The sequence below is a fragment of the Hypanus sabinus genome, chromosome 26 (assembly GCF_030144855.1).
Source record: "Hypanus sabinus isolate sHypSab1 chromosome 26, sHypSab1.hap1, whole genome shotgun sequence".
Lineage (NCBI taxonomy): Eukaryota > Metazoa > Chordata > Chondrichthyes > Myliobatiformes > Dasyatidae > Hypanus > Hypanus sabinus.
This window is the reverse complement of record NC_082731.1, coordinates 19,842,480-19,857,100: the sequence shown is the minus strand read 5'-3', so window position 1 is coordinate 19,857,100 and position 14,621 is coordinate 19,842,480. Positions and strand designations below refer to the sequence as shown.

Here is a 14,621-nt window from a genome sequence, read left to right as displayed (position 1 = left end):
GAGGGGGGAGAAGGAGGGAGGGAGAAAGGGAGAGGGGGGAGAGGAGGGGAGAGGGAGGGAAGGGAAGGGAGAGAGAGGGAGGGGGAGATGCAAAGGTGTTAAAGAGAGAGGAAGGGGAGGAGAGGGAGGGGGCAGTGAAGGAGGAAGAGATATGGAGGGAGGGGAGTGGGGGAGATAGGAGGAGGGATAGAGGAAGAAGAGAGAGAGGGGTAGGTTGGGAGAGAGAGGAGATTGGGGAGAGGGATGGAGGGAGTGAAGGAGAGGGAGGAAGTGAGAAAGGTGAGGGTGAGAGGGAGTGGAAATGAGATACAAAAAAAGAAAGAGGGAGAACTCATATTTCATTACAATTCCTCAATACCAAAATGCCAGCCTCCCCTCTCCCTCCCTTTCCCATCCATCCTTCCTCAACAATTCCCTGCAACACGGCCCTCCCCTCCTTGCCGCCAAATCTCTCTCCCACCCTTCCTTACTGCCCCCCCCCCACTGCTTCCCTCACCCCCAGCTCCCTGCAGCCACACACTTACCCGGGGGGTCGATGACCAGGTAGGTGGTCACGTTGCTCTCCTTCAGGTACGGGTCCCGGAGATGTCCATTCCCCTCCTCCACCTCAAACTCTCCTCCGAGGTGGGCGAGTGTGGAGGCAGTGATGTGGACGCGGCTGCGGGTGGGATAAAGAGGGGTTCAAGAAGGTGTGGGGCGGGGGGCAAAGGGAGAGACAGTGGAGGGAGTGGAAGAGGGAATGAGGGAGGGAAGAAGCGGGGCCGAGAGTGTGAGGGTGGGGAGATAGGGGGTGGAGAAAGGGTTAGGAGAGGGAGGGAGAAAGTGTAGGGAAGAAGAGGTGGGGGAGAGAGTGTGAAAGAGAGGGTTGGGAGGAGAGAGGGTGGAGGAGGGATAAGGCAGGGAGAGGCTGGGATGAGAGAAAATGGGGAGAGAATGGGGTAGAGTGAAAGGGGAGAGGGAGATAGGGAGAGCGGGGAGGGAAAGAGGGTAGGGAGGGGGCAGAGATGCTTGGCAAGACTTACCCAGGGATGCCACCTGACTCCATGTGATTGGCCAGGCTGACGTCATGTGACCAGACATCATACTGCCATTTCTGGAGGCCGATGACCCCACACAGGACGTTCCCCGAATGCACCCCAACCCGCATGTTAATGTCCACCCCCGTGTCGTCCCGCAGCTTCCTGTGGGGGGAGGGTGGGAGCAGAGGATGGTTGTCACTGACATTGGGTCTGAGAGCGAAGTAAGGAGGGTCGAATGTGTCCCTCCCCTTTTTCTCTCCCTATCTCCCTTTAGCTCACCCTCTAATTAACTCACTCCATCCCCTCCCCTCTTCCCCTTCCCTCTCCCACCCTCTCCTTCCAACTCTCTCCCCACTTCTCTCTCCCTCACCCTTCACTCCATCATCCTTCATCTCTTCCCTTCTTTATCCCTCGCCCTCACCTTACTTCAGTCAATTGTTCCTCAGCCCCTCCCTCATCCTCCTCCCTCACCCTTTCCTTCATCCTCCCACTCCTGTCCCCTTCTTCATCCATAATCCTTTCTGCTCCCCTCCTCCCTCTCTTCTCCCTCACTGACCTACTCCTCCGTCATCCATCTATCCTCTTCCCCACTTCTCTCCCTCACACTCCCACTCCTTCCCCTCCTGCTCCACTTTTAATCCGCAATTCTTGCCCCCCTCCTTCTCCCTATCTTCTCCCTCACTGATCCACTCCTACTCCTCCCTCCATCTATCTCTCCTTTTTTCCTCCCACCTCCTACACCACCAATCCTCACCTTTCACTCTTCTCATCCACAGCCCCCTCATTCCTACTTCCCCACCCCCGAGTCGGTCAGGCTCCCGGAGGGTGACTCACCTCACCACCCAGCACATGTCCAGCCCCATCCTGACGCAGCTCTTGGCGTGGGTGGGGAGGGAGACGGGCAGCCAGAGACGCAGTAGTAACAGTCACCCAGGATCTTAATTCTCATACATTCGTTTTCCTGGGAGGGGAGAGTGAAGAGAGTGAGTGAGAAAATAGTGAAAGAGAGAGTGAGAGAGGGAGTGCAAGAGAGAGTGTGAGAGAATGAGTGGGACAGAGAGAGTGAGAGAAAGATAGAAAAAGAGTGAATGTGAGAGATAGAGAGAGTAAGAGTGACAGAGTGTGCGTGTGAGAGAGAGTGAGAGGTTGCGAGAGTGAAAGAGTGTGAGTAAGAAAGAAAGGGTGCAAGAGAGAGAACAGGAGAGAAAGGAGTGGGGAAGAGATGAGGGGGAGAGAGGAAGGGTGGAGAGAGAGAACAGGAGAGAAAGGAATGGGGAAGAGATGAGGGGGAGAGAGGAAGGGTGGAGAGAGAGAACAGGAGAGAAAGGAGTGGGGAAGAGATGAGGGGGAGAGAGGAAGGGTGGAGAGAGAGAGGAAGGAAGAGAGGGTGGACAGGGAGAGAAAGACAAGGGGGAAGGGGTGGGGAGAGTGGAAGAAGGAAAGAGAGAGAGGCAGAGAGAGAGGAAGAGAGAAGGAGAAGAAGGGAGGAAGAGAGGAAGAAAGGGAGGGAGGGAGAGAGATGGAGAGGGGAGAGGGGGAGGAGAGGGAAGGGGGGAGAGGGAGGGGGGGAGAGGGAGAGGGGGAGAGAGAGGGTGAGGGAAAACATTATTAAATTCCCCAGTAGAGAACATTAACACTGCAGATGAGAAGATATTTACAGTCAAACACTGCTGTTGGTGAGAAGGGAAAGTTCTATAAGAGACCCGATGGGTGAGTTTTCCACACACGGAGGTGGTGGGTATGTGGAACGAGCTGCTAGATGTGGGTACAATGATAAGACATTTGGACTGGCACAGGGGTGGGGAAGGTGTAGGAGCTTATGGGACGTCTGGGTGACATGGACGAGTTGGGTCAGGGAGCTCTGTTGCTGTGTTGTATGAATTTGTGAAGCAGTGATTGGAGTTGAATGCCGAGAATTATGAGTCAGTGAGTCAGGCAGGGGCAGGAAGGTGAGGGAACTCCCAGCAGAGGGGAGGGGAGTGAGAGGTGAGGGAGGGAGAGGGAGGTGAAACGGGGAGGAGGGAGCGGGGACGTGATGGTTCTGGGGTTGGGCAAAGCTGCAGGGCTCGACCTCCTCCCCCCCCACCATCACCACTGCACTGACGGCCGCACCTTGGCAATCTGGTCGAACTTGCCGAAAAGCTCGTTCAGCATCAGCACCAGTTCCTTGGGTGAGCACTGGCTGGCCAGTCGCGTGAAGCCCACGATGTCCGCATACAGGATACTGTGGAAACGAAGGACTGGGATCAGTGTAGGTTCACCCCCCCACCTCACTGTCCCAGTCATCCTGTTCCAGTGGGGAGGGAGTCTCTCTCTGTCCCAGCAGTCAGTGAGGAGTCATTTCCAATCCTAGAGTCAGTGATAAGTCACTTCCTGTCCAAGTGAGAGGTTGCTTCCTGTCCTAGAAAGTCAGTGAGGGGTCACTTCCTGTCCCAGAGGGTCAGGGCATCAGTCGCTGTCCCAGAGGGTCTGTAGTGCGTCACTTCCTGGCCCACTGAAAGGTCCATCCCTGTCCCAGTAGGGAGTTCTCACTCCAGGTCCCAGAAGGGCTACTTCCTGTCCCAGAAGGTCGGTGGGGTGTTTCTTCCTGTCCTAGAAGATCGGTGGGGTGTTACTTCCTGTCCTAGAAGGTCGGTGGAGTGTTTCTTCCTGTCCTAGGGGGTCAGTGGGGTGTTTCTTCCTGTCCTAGAAGGTCGGTGGGGTGTTACTTCCTGTCCTAGGGGGTCAGTGGGTTGTTACTTCCTGTCCTAGAGGGTTGGTGGGGTGTTACTTCCTGTCCTAGAAGGTCAGTGGGGTGTTTCTTCCTGTCCTAGAAGGTCAGTGGGGTGTTTCTTCCTGTCCTAGAAGGTCGGTCGGGTGTTAATTCCTGTCCTAGAAGGTCGGTCGGGTGTTACTTCCTGTCCTAGAAGGTCGGTGGGGTGTTACTTCCTGTCCTAGAAGGTCGGTCGGGTGTTACTTCCTGTCCTAGAAGGTCGGTCGGGTGTTAATTCCTGTCCTAGAAGGTCGGTGGGGTGTTACTTCCTGTCCCAAAGGGTCGGTGGGGTGTTACTTCCTGTCCCAGAGGGTCGGTGGGGTGTTACTTCCTGTCCCAGAGGGTCGGTGGGGTGTTATTTCCTGTCCTAGAAGGTCGGTGGGGTGTTACTTCCTGTCCCAGAGGGTCGGTGGGGTGTTACTTCCTGTCCCAGAGGGTCGGTGGGGTGTTACTTCCTGTCCCAGAGGGTCGGTGGGGTGTTACTTCCTGTCCCAGAGGGTCGGTGGGGTGTTACTTCCTGTCCCAGAGGGTCGGTGGGGTGTTATTTCCTGTCCCAGAGGGTCGGTGGGATGTTATTTCCTGTCCCAGAGGGTCGGTGGGGTGCTACTTCCTGTCCCAGAGGGTCGGTGGGGTGCTACTTCCTGTCCCAGAGGGTCGGTGGGGTGTTACTTCCTGTCCCAGAGGGTCGGTGGGGTGTTATTTCCTGTCCTAGAGGATTAGGATGGGGGGGATTCACTTGTATCGCAGTAGTCAATGAGTCACTTCCTGACCCAGAGGGTCGGTGGGGTGTTATTTCCTGTCCTAGAAGGTCGGTGGGGTGTTACTTCCTGTCCCAGAGGGTCGGTGGGGTGTTACTTCCTGTCCCAGAGGGTCGGTGGGGTGTTACTTCCTGTCCCAGAGGGTCGGTGGGGTGTTATTTCCTGTCCCAGAGGGTCGGTGGGGTGTTATTTCCTGTCCCAGAGGGTCGGTGGGGTGTTATTTCCTGTCCCAGAGGGTCGGTGGGGTGCTACTTCCTGTCCCAGAGGGTCGGTGGGGTGTTACTTCCTGTCCCAGAGGGTCGGTGGGGTGTTATTTCCTGTCCTAGAGGATTAGGATGGGGGGGATTCACTTGTATCGCAGTAGTCAATGAGTCACTTCCTGACCCAGAGGGTAAGGAAGGGTTGCTTCCTGTCTTTGGAGGGGATGATTCTGGGGTCTGTCAGTTTTTTCCCCTTTCCCTCTCCCCATTCCCTCCACATCTTCTCCTCCCTACCACCATCCCTTCCTCCTCCCTTCCCCATCCCACACCACTCGCCACCCCCACGTACCTCACATCCCTGTGATGCTTGATGTAGAGGTTGTGGAAGTTGTTACCACTCTCCACCTTGGGCTGCCCCTCCTTGGGGCCCTTCACCCGCTCCATGATCTCCGCCTTCATCTCCAGGGCGATGTGGACCGGCAACACTGAGAGGAGGAGGTGATCCTGGGGAGAGCCAAGGCCACTGATCTTCTATTCAACCCAAGTCTCGCCAAATCTTCCCCTCCCCACCGGTCGTCCCACCAAACCTCCCTCCATCCCAATGGTCTTCCATATCCAACCCCTGCCCCACCCCTATCGGCCACTCACCCTATGTATCCAAACCCCACCTCATTAACCATTGGGGTCAATCAGAGCAGCTCATTAACCCACCGGCTCTGGTATATGGGAAGGAACCAGAGCCTCAGGAGAAACCCACAGGGTAACAGGGAGTATGTACAAACACTGCACGCACACTGTCTCTGACTATCTCTCTCTCTCTGTCCCTCTTTCCTTCTCTCTCCCTTTCTCTCTCTCCCCCCACCCCCCACCCCATTCTCCTTCCCTGAATCTCTTCCTCCCTGCTGCCTCTGTCTCTGTCACTCTCTACCTCCTGTTGTGTTTGGCCACCCATCTCCTCTTCCCGTCCAACTTTCTCCCTCTCTCTGTCTTTCCCTCTCGCCGCCTCTTATCTCTCACACCCCTCTCTCTGCCCCTATGCCTCTTCCCCTCTCTGTCAGTCCACCCTCTCACTCTCTCTTTCCTCCCTCTCTAACCACCCATCCCCTCTTCCCATCCTACTTTCTCCCTCTCTCTTCCCCTGCTACGTCTCCTCTGTCTGCCCCTCTGACTTTCCCTAAGCCCTTGCTGCCTTAACATCTCTTTATGTCTGCTGTTCTCCCCTTTCTATCTCCATCTCATTTTCTCTGCCCTCCACTCCCATTTTTGCTTTCTCTCTTTCTGTCCCTTCCTGTCCTTTAGTACCTCTTGCTGTTTCTCTCTGACCCTTCCTCCTCCTGCCTCTCACTCTTTCTCTTTCTCTGTCTATCTCTTTCTTTCTGTTTCCCTGTTCCTCTCCATCCCCCCACGTCTGTCACAGTCTTGTTCCTGCTCATTCTCTCTCTTTCCTTCCATCTCACTCTGTACACCTTCCCCACCCACCAGTCCTGTCTGGATAAAGACACAATTCCTAGGGGAATGCATTGATCCCAGGACACAGTCATGGAAAATTACAGCCCGTCTAGTACATGCTGAACCATTTAAAATGCCTGCTGCCGTTCAGCTGCAATGGGAGCCCTTCTCTCCATCCACACACCATCAAAACTTTTTCTTAAATGTTGAAATCAAGCTTGCATGGACCTCTTAGCCTGGCATCTTGTTTCACACTCTTTGGCTTCTCCTGCGAAGCCACTGTTTCATCAAATTTACTACCTCATCTTGAATACTGAGCGACTGAACCTTCTGGCCAGCTTCCGATGCGGGACATTATGAAATGCCATGCGGACTGCATCCACCGCCTTGCCTTCATTCCCGAAGGAGCAGGGAGACCAAGGGCCGAGGAGTGGGAAGTCAGGGCCGGGCGGGTGACCTCCCTTACTGACATGTGACAACTGACACCCACACCTACCTGCTGCCTCTTCTGAGATTCGAGCTTCACGTGGGACTTGAGGCAGTTGAGTGTGTCCCTGAAGGTTTTCTGCAGGGCTCGCTCCATCTGCAGCTTCTGGAAGGCACCCACCAGGTTTCCACACAGGAAGATGACGGCATTGGCCAGCAGCTGATCCGGGGTGAGGGGGTGGAATGGGGGCCAGAGAGAGGGATGGGGAGAGAAGGAGACCCAGAAGGAAGGGGTATAGAGAGGAAAGACAGGGTGCGTAGAGGAGGTAAGAGAAGAGGGAGGGGGAGAAGGAAATAAATAAGGGGGAGGGAGAAAAGAGAGAAAGACAGGAAATGGAGATGGGAGAGAGGGAGGGAGATGGACGGGTAGGGTAGAGAAGGGGAAGAGGGAGATACGGGAAAGAGGAAATAGGTATGGGTGGAGAAGGAATGGAGAGGAGGAGAGGGGGGTAATGGGGAATTGCAGAAGTGAGGGGTAAGGAAGACAAGATGGAGAGAGAAGAGGAGGAATGGGGAGAGGAAGGAGAGGGAAGACAGGAGTTGAGAGGCAGGGGGGGCAAAGCAAAGAGAGGTAGGGTAGGGGAGAGGGAAAGAGGGAGGGCAAGGAGAAAGGGAGGTGAAGGAGAGAGTTGGGGGTTTAGGGGAGAAAAGAACGAGGAAGGCGGAGGGTGAGGGTGAGAGATGATGTGGGAGAGAGAGGATGAAGGGGAGAATGGGATATGTGCAGAGAGGGGGTGGTTATGAGTGAGAGGGGGAGATGTGAAGGGAGAGAAAGAGGAGTGGAGGAGGTGTGGTAGGGAAATGTGAAGGAAGAGAGATTCAGTCACTGAGGTACACGTCGCTCCCTTTGCAGAGTGAATTACACCCTCCTCCCCCAATGTCAGACGCCAGACGCACTTCCCAGAAAGCTGATCCTTCACTGAAAACTGTTGAAACAATCTCGTTTGCCTTCTGCCCTCACTCCTCTGCTCACCCCTCCACTCCCGTTCTGCCTCCCCTCTTTCCCCTTCCCCTCCCTCTTCCGTAGCCGTTACCTGGTGAGGAAGCAGTGCTTGGGTAGGCGATTTCAGGGGGAGGTACACGCTCAGCACCACAATGTGGGACACGGAGCTCAGGATGCTGGCGATGGCAGCCTCCCTCATGGACAGGGGCAGCATGGTGTAGACCGTGAACGTGATGAACAGGAAAAAGTAAACCTGTGGTGACCAAACACATGGGGGGGTGTCAGACACAGTCTGAGGCTCCCTCCACACCGTCCCGTCACACACTCCCAGGGACAGGGTCAGACACAGGGTGAGGCTCCCTCCGCACCGTCCCGTTACACACTCCCAGGGACAGGGTCAGACACAGGGTGAGGCTCCCTCCACACCGTCCCGTCACACACTCCCAGGGACAGGGTCAGACACAGGGTGAGGCTCCCCCCACACCGTCCCGTCACACACTCCCAGGGACAGGGTCAGACACAGGGTGAGGCTCCCTCCACACTGTCCAGTCACACACTCCCAGGGACAGGGCCAGACACAGGGTGATGCTCCCCCCACACCGTCCCGTCACACACTCCCAGGGACAGGGCCAGACACAGGGTGATGCTCCCCCCACACCGTCCCGTCACACACTCCCAGGGACAGGGCCAGACACAGGGTGATGCTCCCCCCACACCGTCCCGTCACACACTCCCAGGGACAGGGCCAGACACAGGGTGATGCTCCCCCCACACCGTCCCGTCACACACTCCCAGGGACAGGGCCAGACACAGGGTGATGCTCCCCCCACACCGTCCCGTCACACACTCCCAGGGACAGGGTCAGACACAGGGTGAGGCTCCCTCCACACCGTCCCGTCACACACTCCCAGGGACAGGGTCAGACACAGGGTGAGGCTCCCCCCACACCGTCCCGTCACACACTCCCAGGGACAGGGTCAGACACAGGGTGAGGCTCCCTCCACACCGTCCCGTCACACACTCCCAGGGACAGGGTCAGACACAGGGTGAGGCTCCCTCCATACCGTCCCGTCACACACTCCCAGGGACATGGTCAGACACAGGGTGAGGCTCCCTCCACACCATCCCGTCACACACTCCCAGGGACAGGGTCAGACACAGGGTGAGGCTCCCTCACCACCGTCCCGTCACACACTCCCAGGGACAGGGTCAGACACAGGGTGAGGCTCCCTCCACACCGTCCCGTCACGCACTCCCAGGGACATGGTCAGACACAGGGTGAGGCTCCCTCCACACCATCCCGTCACACACTCCCAGGGACAGGGTCAGACACAGGGTGAGGCTCCCGCCACACCGTCCTGTCACACACTCCCAGAGACAGGGTCAGACACAAGGTGAGGCTCCCTCACCACCGTCCCATCACACATTCCCAGGGACAGACACAGGGTGAGGCTCCCTCCACACCGTCCCGTCACACACTCCCAGGGACAGGGTCAAGCACAGGGTGAGTCTCCCTCCACACCGTCCTGTCACACACTCCCAGGGACAGGGTCAGACACAGGGTGAGGCTCCCTCCACACTGTCCAGTCACACACTCCCAGGGACAGGGTCAGACACAGGGTGAGGCTCCCTCCACACCGTCCCGTCACACACTCCCAGGGACGGTGTCAGACACAGGGTGAGGCTCCCTCCACACCATCCCGTCACACACTACCAGGGACAGGGTCAGACACAGGGTGAGGCTCCCTCCACACCGTCCCGTCACACACTCCCAGGGACGGTGTCAGACACAGGGTGAAGCTCCCTCCACACCGTCCCGTCACGCACTCCCAGGGACATGGTCAGACACAGGATGAGGCTCCCTCACCACCGTCCCGTCACACACTCCCAGGGACAGGGTCAGACACAGGGTGAGGCTCTCTCACCACCGTCCCATCACACATTCCCAGGGACAGACACAGGGTGAAGCTCCCTCCACACCATCCCGTCACACACTCCCAGGGACAGACACAGGGTGAGGCTCCCTCCACACCATCCCGTCACACACTCCCAGGTACAGGGTGAGGCTCCCTCCACACCGTCCCGTCACACACTCCCAGGGACAGACACAGGGTGAGGCTCCCTGCACACCATCCCGTCACACACTCCCAGGGACAGACACAGGGTGAGGCTCCCTCCACACCGTCCCGTCACACACTCCCGGGGACAGGGTCAGACACAGGGTGAGGCTCCCTCCACACCGTCCCGTCACACACTCCCAGGGACAGGGTCAGACACAGGGTGAGGCTCCCTCCACACCGTCCCGTCACACACTCCCAGGGACAGGGTCAGACACAGGGTGAGGCTCCCTCCACACCGTCCCGTCACACTCCCAGGGACAGGGTCAGACACAGGGTGAGGCTCCCTTCACACCGTCCCGTCACACACTCCCAGGTACAGGGTGAGGCTCCCTCCACACCGTCCCGTCACACATTCCCAGGGACAGACACAGGGTGAAGCTCCCTCCACACCATCCTGTCACACACTCCCAGGGACAGGGTCAGACACAGGGTGAGGCTCCCTCCACACCGTCCCGTCACACACTCCCAGGGACGGTGTCAGACATAGGGTGAAGCTCCCTTCACACCGTCCCGTCACACACTCCCAGGGACAGGGTCAGACACAGGGTGAGGCTCCCTCCACACAGTCCCGTCACACACTCCCAGGTACAGGGTGAGGCTCCCTCCACACAGTCCCGTCACACACTCCCAGGTACAGGGTGAAGCTCCCTCCACACCGTCCCGTCACGCACTCCCAGGGACATGGTCAGACACAGGATGAGGCTCCCTCACCACCGTCCCGTCACACACTCCCAGGGACAGGGTCAGACACAGGGTGAGGCTCTCTCACCACCGTCCCATCACACATTCCCAGGGACAGACACAGGGTGAAGCTCCCTCCACACCATCCCGTCACACACTCCCAGGGACAGACACAGGGTGAGGCTCCCTCCACACCATCCCGTCACACACTCCCAGGTACAGGGTGAGGCTCCCTCCACACCGTCCCGTCACACACTCCCAGGGACAGACACAGGGTGAGGCTCCCTGCACACCATCCCGTCACACACTCCCAGGGACAGACACAGGGTGAGGCTCCCTCCACACCGTCCCGTCACACACTCCCGGGGACAGGGTCAGACACAGGGTGAGGCTCCCTCCACACCGTCCCGTCACACACTCCCAGGGACAGGGTCAGACACAGGGTGAGGCTCCCTCCACACCGTCCTGTCACACACTCCCAGGGACAGGGTCAGACACAGGGTGAGGCTCCCTCCACACCGTCCCGTCACACTCCCAGGGACAGGGTCAGACACAGGGTGAGGCTCCCTTCACACCGTCCCGTCACACACTCCCAGGTACAGGGTGAGGCTCCCTCCACACCGTCCCGTCACACATTCCCAGGGACAGACACAGGGTGAAGCTCCCTCCACACCATCCTGTCACACACTCCCAGGGACAGGGTCAGACACAGGGTGAGGCTCCCTCCACACCGTCCCGTCACACACTCCCAGGGACGGTGTCAGACACAGGGTGAAGCTCCCTTCACACCGTCCCGTCACACACTCCCAGGGACAGGGTCAGACACAGGGTGAGGCTCCCTCCACACAGTCCCGTCACACACTCCCAGGTACAGGGTGAGGCTCCCTCCACACCGTCCCGTCACACATTCCCAGGGACAGACACAGGGTGAAGCTCCCTCCACACCATCCTGTCACACACTCCCAGGGGACAGGGTCGGACACAGGGTGAGGGAAAGGGAGAGCAGAAGGGGAAAGGGGGAAGGAGTAAGGAGAATACCGGAGATGGAACAGGAAAAAGAGTCAAGCAGGGAAAGATGAAATGAGGTTGGAGAGGGAAGGGGCAATGAATGCTAATTGGGAGGGTGATGGGAAGGGGGAAGGAGGATGGAAAGATGGAGTAGTGGACAAGGAGAGAAAGAGGGGTTTAGCAGATGGGGAAGACGAGGTAAAGGGGGGGGGAGAGGGTAATTATGCAAAACAAATGGTGGGGCAGAGGATGTGTCAGGTGGTACAAGTGACACCTGCTCCCCTTTACCAGCCATGCCCTACCATCTTGTCCCCTGGCTCTTACCTGATCCCAGGCGTTGACGACGGGCCCTTCGAAGATGAAGACGTAACCCATAGTGACGAGACAGGCCCAGATCAGCAGCGATAGGGCCTTCATGCCCCTGCTGAACACGAAGTCCACGTAAGCCAGGCCCAGGGTGCACAGGAAGATTCCGAGAGCCACGACAACTGTGGCGAAGAAGGCCACATTGTCCGACACCTCCTGCGCCAAGAGAGAACGTGATGGGAGTCAGTACTGCCCCCTCTATCCCCTACCTCGGGTTTCTCGCCAATCCCCCCAGCTGACAGAAATTGTATAAAACTACGAGAGGAACTGACGGAGTGGACACCCTTTTATGTAGGGTGGAAATATCTCATCCAGGGGGCATGCATTTAAAGTGGGGGGTGTGGGGATACGTTCAAAGCAGAAGTGCAGAGCAGGGTAATGTTTTGGGTGTCTGGGTGATGGAGGGTGTTACAACAGACGTGTCCAAGAGGCTCCTGAATAAACACATGAATGTGCAGAGAATTGAGGGGTGTATGGAGATGGCCGAAGAGATCAGATTAGTTCCCAGCAACAGAAAATCTGCAGATGCTGGAAAGACCATGGCAACACACGCAAAATGCTGGAGGCACTCAGCAGACCAGGCAGCATCTACGGAAAAGAGTAAGCAGTTGACGTTTCGGGCCGAGACCCTTCTTCAGGACTGGTAAACAGATGAGAAGGAAGGTGGGGGCAGCGGAGGAAGAAGTACAAAGGGGTAGGTGATAGGTGAAGCCAGGAGAGGGAGAAGGGTGAAATAAAGAGCCGAGAAGTCAATCGGTGAAAGAGATAAAGGGTTGGAGAAGGGGAAATCTGATAGGAGAGCACAGAAGGCTATGGAAGAAAGAAAAAGGGTTGGAGGACCAGAGGATGCTGATGGTCAGGTAAGGAGATAAGCTGACAGAAGGAAATGGGAATGGGGAATGGTGAAGAAGAGCGGGGTTGCAATTTGGAAGTTCAAGAAATCGATGACGCCATCAGGTTGGAGGCTACCGAAATGGAATATAAGGTGTTGGTTCTCCAACCTGAGAGTGACCTCATCACTGCAGTAGAGGAGGCCGTGGACTAACATGTCTAGGTTAGTTAGCTAGTTAATTATTAGTTGAATCAGTTAGGCACATTACAGGGCCTATTCCTGTGCTGTACTGGTAAACTGGTATCAGAATCAGATTTCATATCTCCAGTATATGTCGTGAAATTTGCTAAATTTGCAGCAGCAGTGGAAAATAAAACTGAATGATTGTAAGTATATATACAGTGGTATGCAAAAGTTTGGGCACCCCGGTCAAAATTTCTGTTACTGTGAATAATTAAGCGAGAAAAAGATGACCTGATTTCCAAAAGGCATAAAGATGACACAGACCTTAAATATTTTAAGCAAGATTACTTTCTTATTTCCATCTTTTACAGTTTCAAAATAACAAAAAAGGAAAAGGTCCCGAAGCAAAAGTTTGAGCACCCTGCACGGTCAGTACTTAGTAACCCCCTCTTTGGCAAGTATCACAGCTTGTAAGCACTTTCTGTAGCCAGCTAAGAGTCTTTCAATTCTTGTTTCGCTCATTCTTCCTTGCAAAAGACTTCCAGTTCTCTGAGATTCTTGGGCAGTCTTGCACGCACTGCTCTTTTGAGGTCTATCCACAGATTTTTGATGATGTTTAGGTCGGGGGACTGTGAGGGCCGTGGCAAAACCTTCAGCTTGCACCTCTTGAGGTAGTTCATTGTGGATTTTGAGGTGTGTTTGGGATCATTATCCTGTTGTAGAAGCCATCCTCTTTTCATCTTCGGCTTTTTTATAGACGATGTGATGTTTGCTTCCAGAATTTGCTGGTATTTAATTGAATTCATTCTTCCCTCTATCAGTGAAATGTTCCCCATGCCACTGGCTGCAACACAAGCCCAGAGCATGATGGATCTATCCCCGTGCTTAACATTTGGAGAGGTGTTCTTTTCATGAAATTCTGCACCCTTTTTTCTCCAAACATACCTTTACTCATTGCGGCCAAAAAGTTCTATTTCAACTTCATCAGTCCACAGGACTTGTTTCCAAAATGCATCAGGCTTGTTTAGATGTTTCTTTGCAAACTTCTGACGCTGAATTTTGTGGTGAGGATGCAGGAAAGGTTTTCTTCTGATGACTCGTCCATGGAGGTCATATTTGTGCAGGTGTCGCTGCACCACCACTCTAGAGTCTGCTAGATCTTCCTGAAGGTCTTTTGCAGTCAAACGGGGGTTTTGATTTGCCTTTCTAGCAATCCCACGAGCAGTTCTCTTGGAAAGTTTTCCTGGTCTTCCAGACCTCAACTTGCCCTCCAATGTTCCTGTTAACTGCCATTTCTTAATTACATTACGAACTGAGGAAACGGCTACCTGAAAACACTTTGCTATCTTCTTATAGCCTTCTCCTGATTTGTGGGCACCATTTATTTTAATTTTCAGAGTGCTAAAAACAAAAATAATACACTAATCTTGCTTAAAATGTTGAAAAGAATCTTTCATCTTTAACTTTATGACTTTTGGAGATCAGTTCATCTTCTACTCACTTAACTATTCACAGGAACGGAACTTTGATCAGGAGTGCCCAAACCTTTGCATGCCACTGTATGTATATTAAATAGTCAAGTTAAAATAAGTAGTGGAAAGAAACAGAAATTAATGGCAAAGGGGAGGAAGCTGTTTCTGAATTGCTGAGTGTGCGCCTTTAGGCTTTTGTACCTTTTTCCTGTGGTAACAATGAGAAGAGGGCATGTATTGGGTGGTGGGTGTCCTCAATGATGGACGCTGCCTTCCTGAGGCACCGCTCCTTGAAGATGTTTTGGATACTACAGAGACTAGTACCCTTGATGGAGCTGGCTAATTTTAAAAC

At 55.3% G+C, this 14,621-nt stretch overlaps 1 protein-coding gene across 1 annotated transcript in view; it reads right to left on the bottom strand.

Annotated features, from left to right (window-relative positions):
- LOC132381688 (adenylate cyclase type 2-like) overlaps positions 1-14,621 on the bottom strand; it is a 56,489-nt gene that overhangs the window by 28,436 nt on the left and 13,432 nt on the right. The window contains 9 exon segments of the mRNA XM_059951281.1: positions 517-658; positions 1,023-1,181; positions 1,854-1,917; positions 1,920-1,980; positions 3,132-3,243; positions 5,079-5,233; positions 6,675-6,824; positions 7,699-7,860; positions 11,741-11,938. Of these exon segments, the coding sequence (XP_059807264.1) occupies positions 517-658; positions 1,023-1,181; positions 1,854-1,917; positions 1,920-1,980; positions 3,132-3,243; positions 5,079-5,233; positions 6,675-6,824; positions 7,699-7,860; positions 11,741-11,938 (1,203 nt within the window).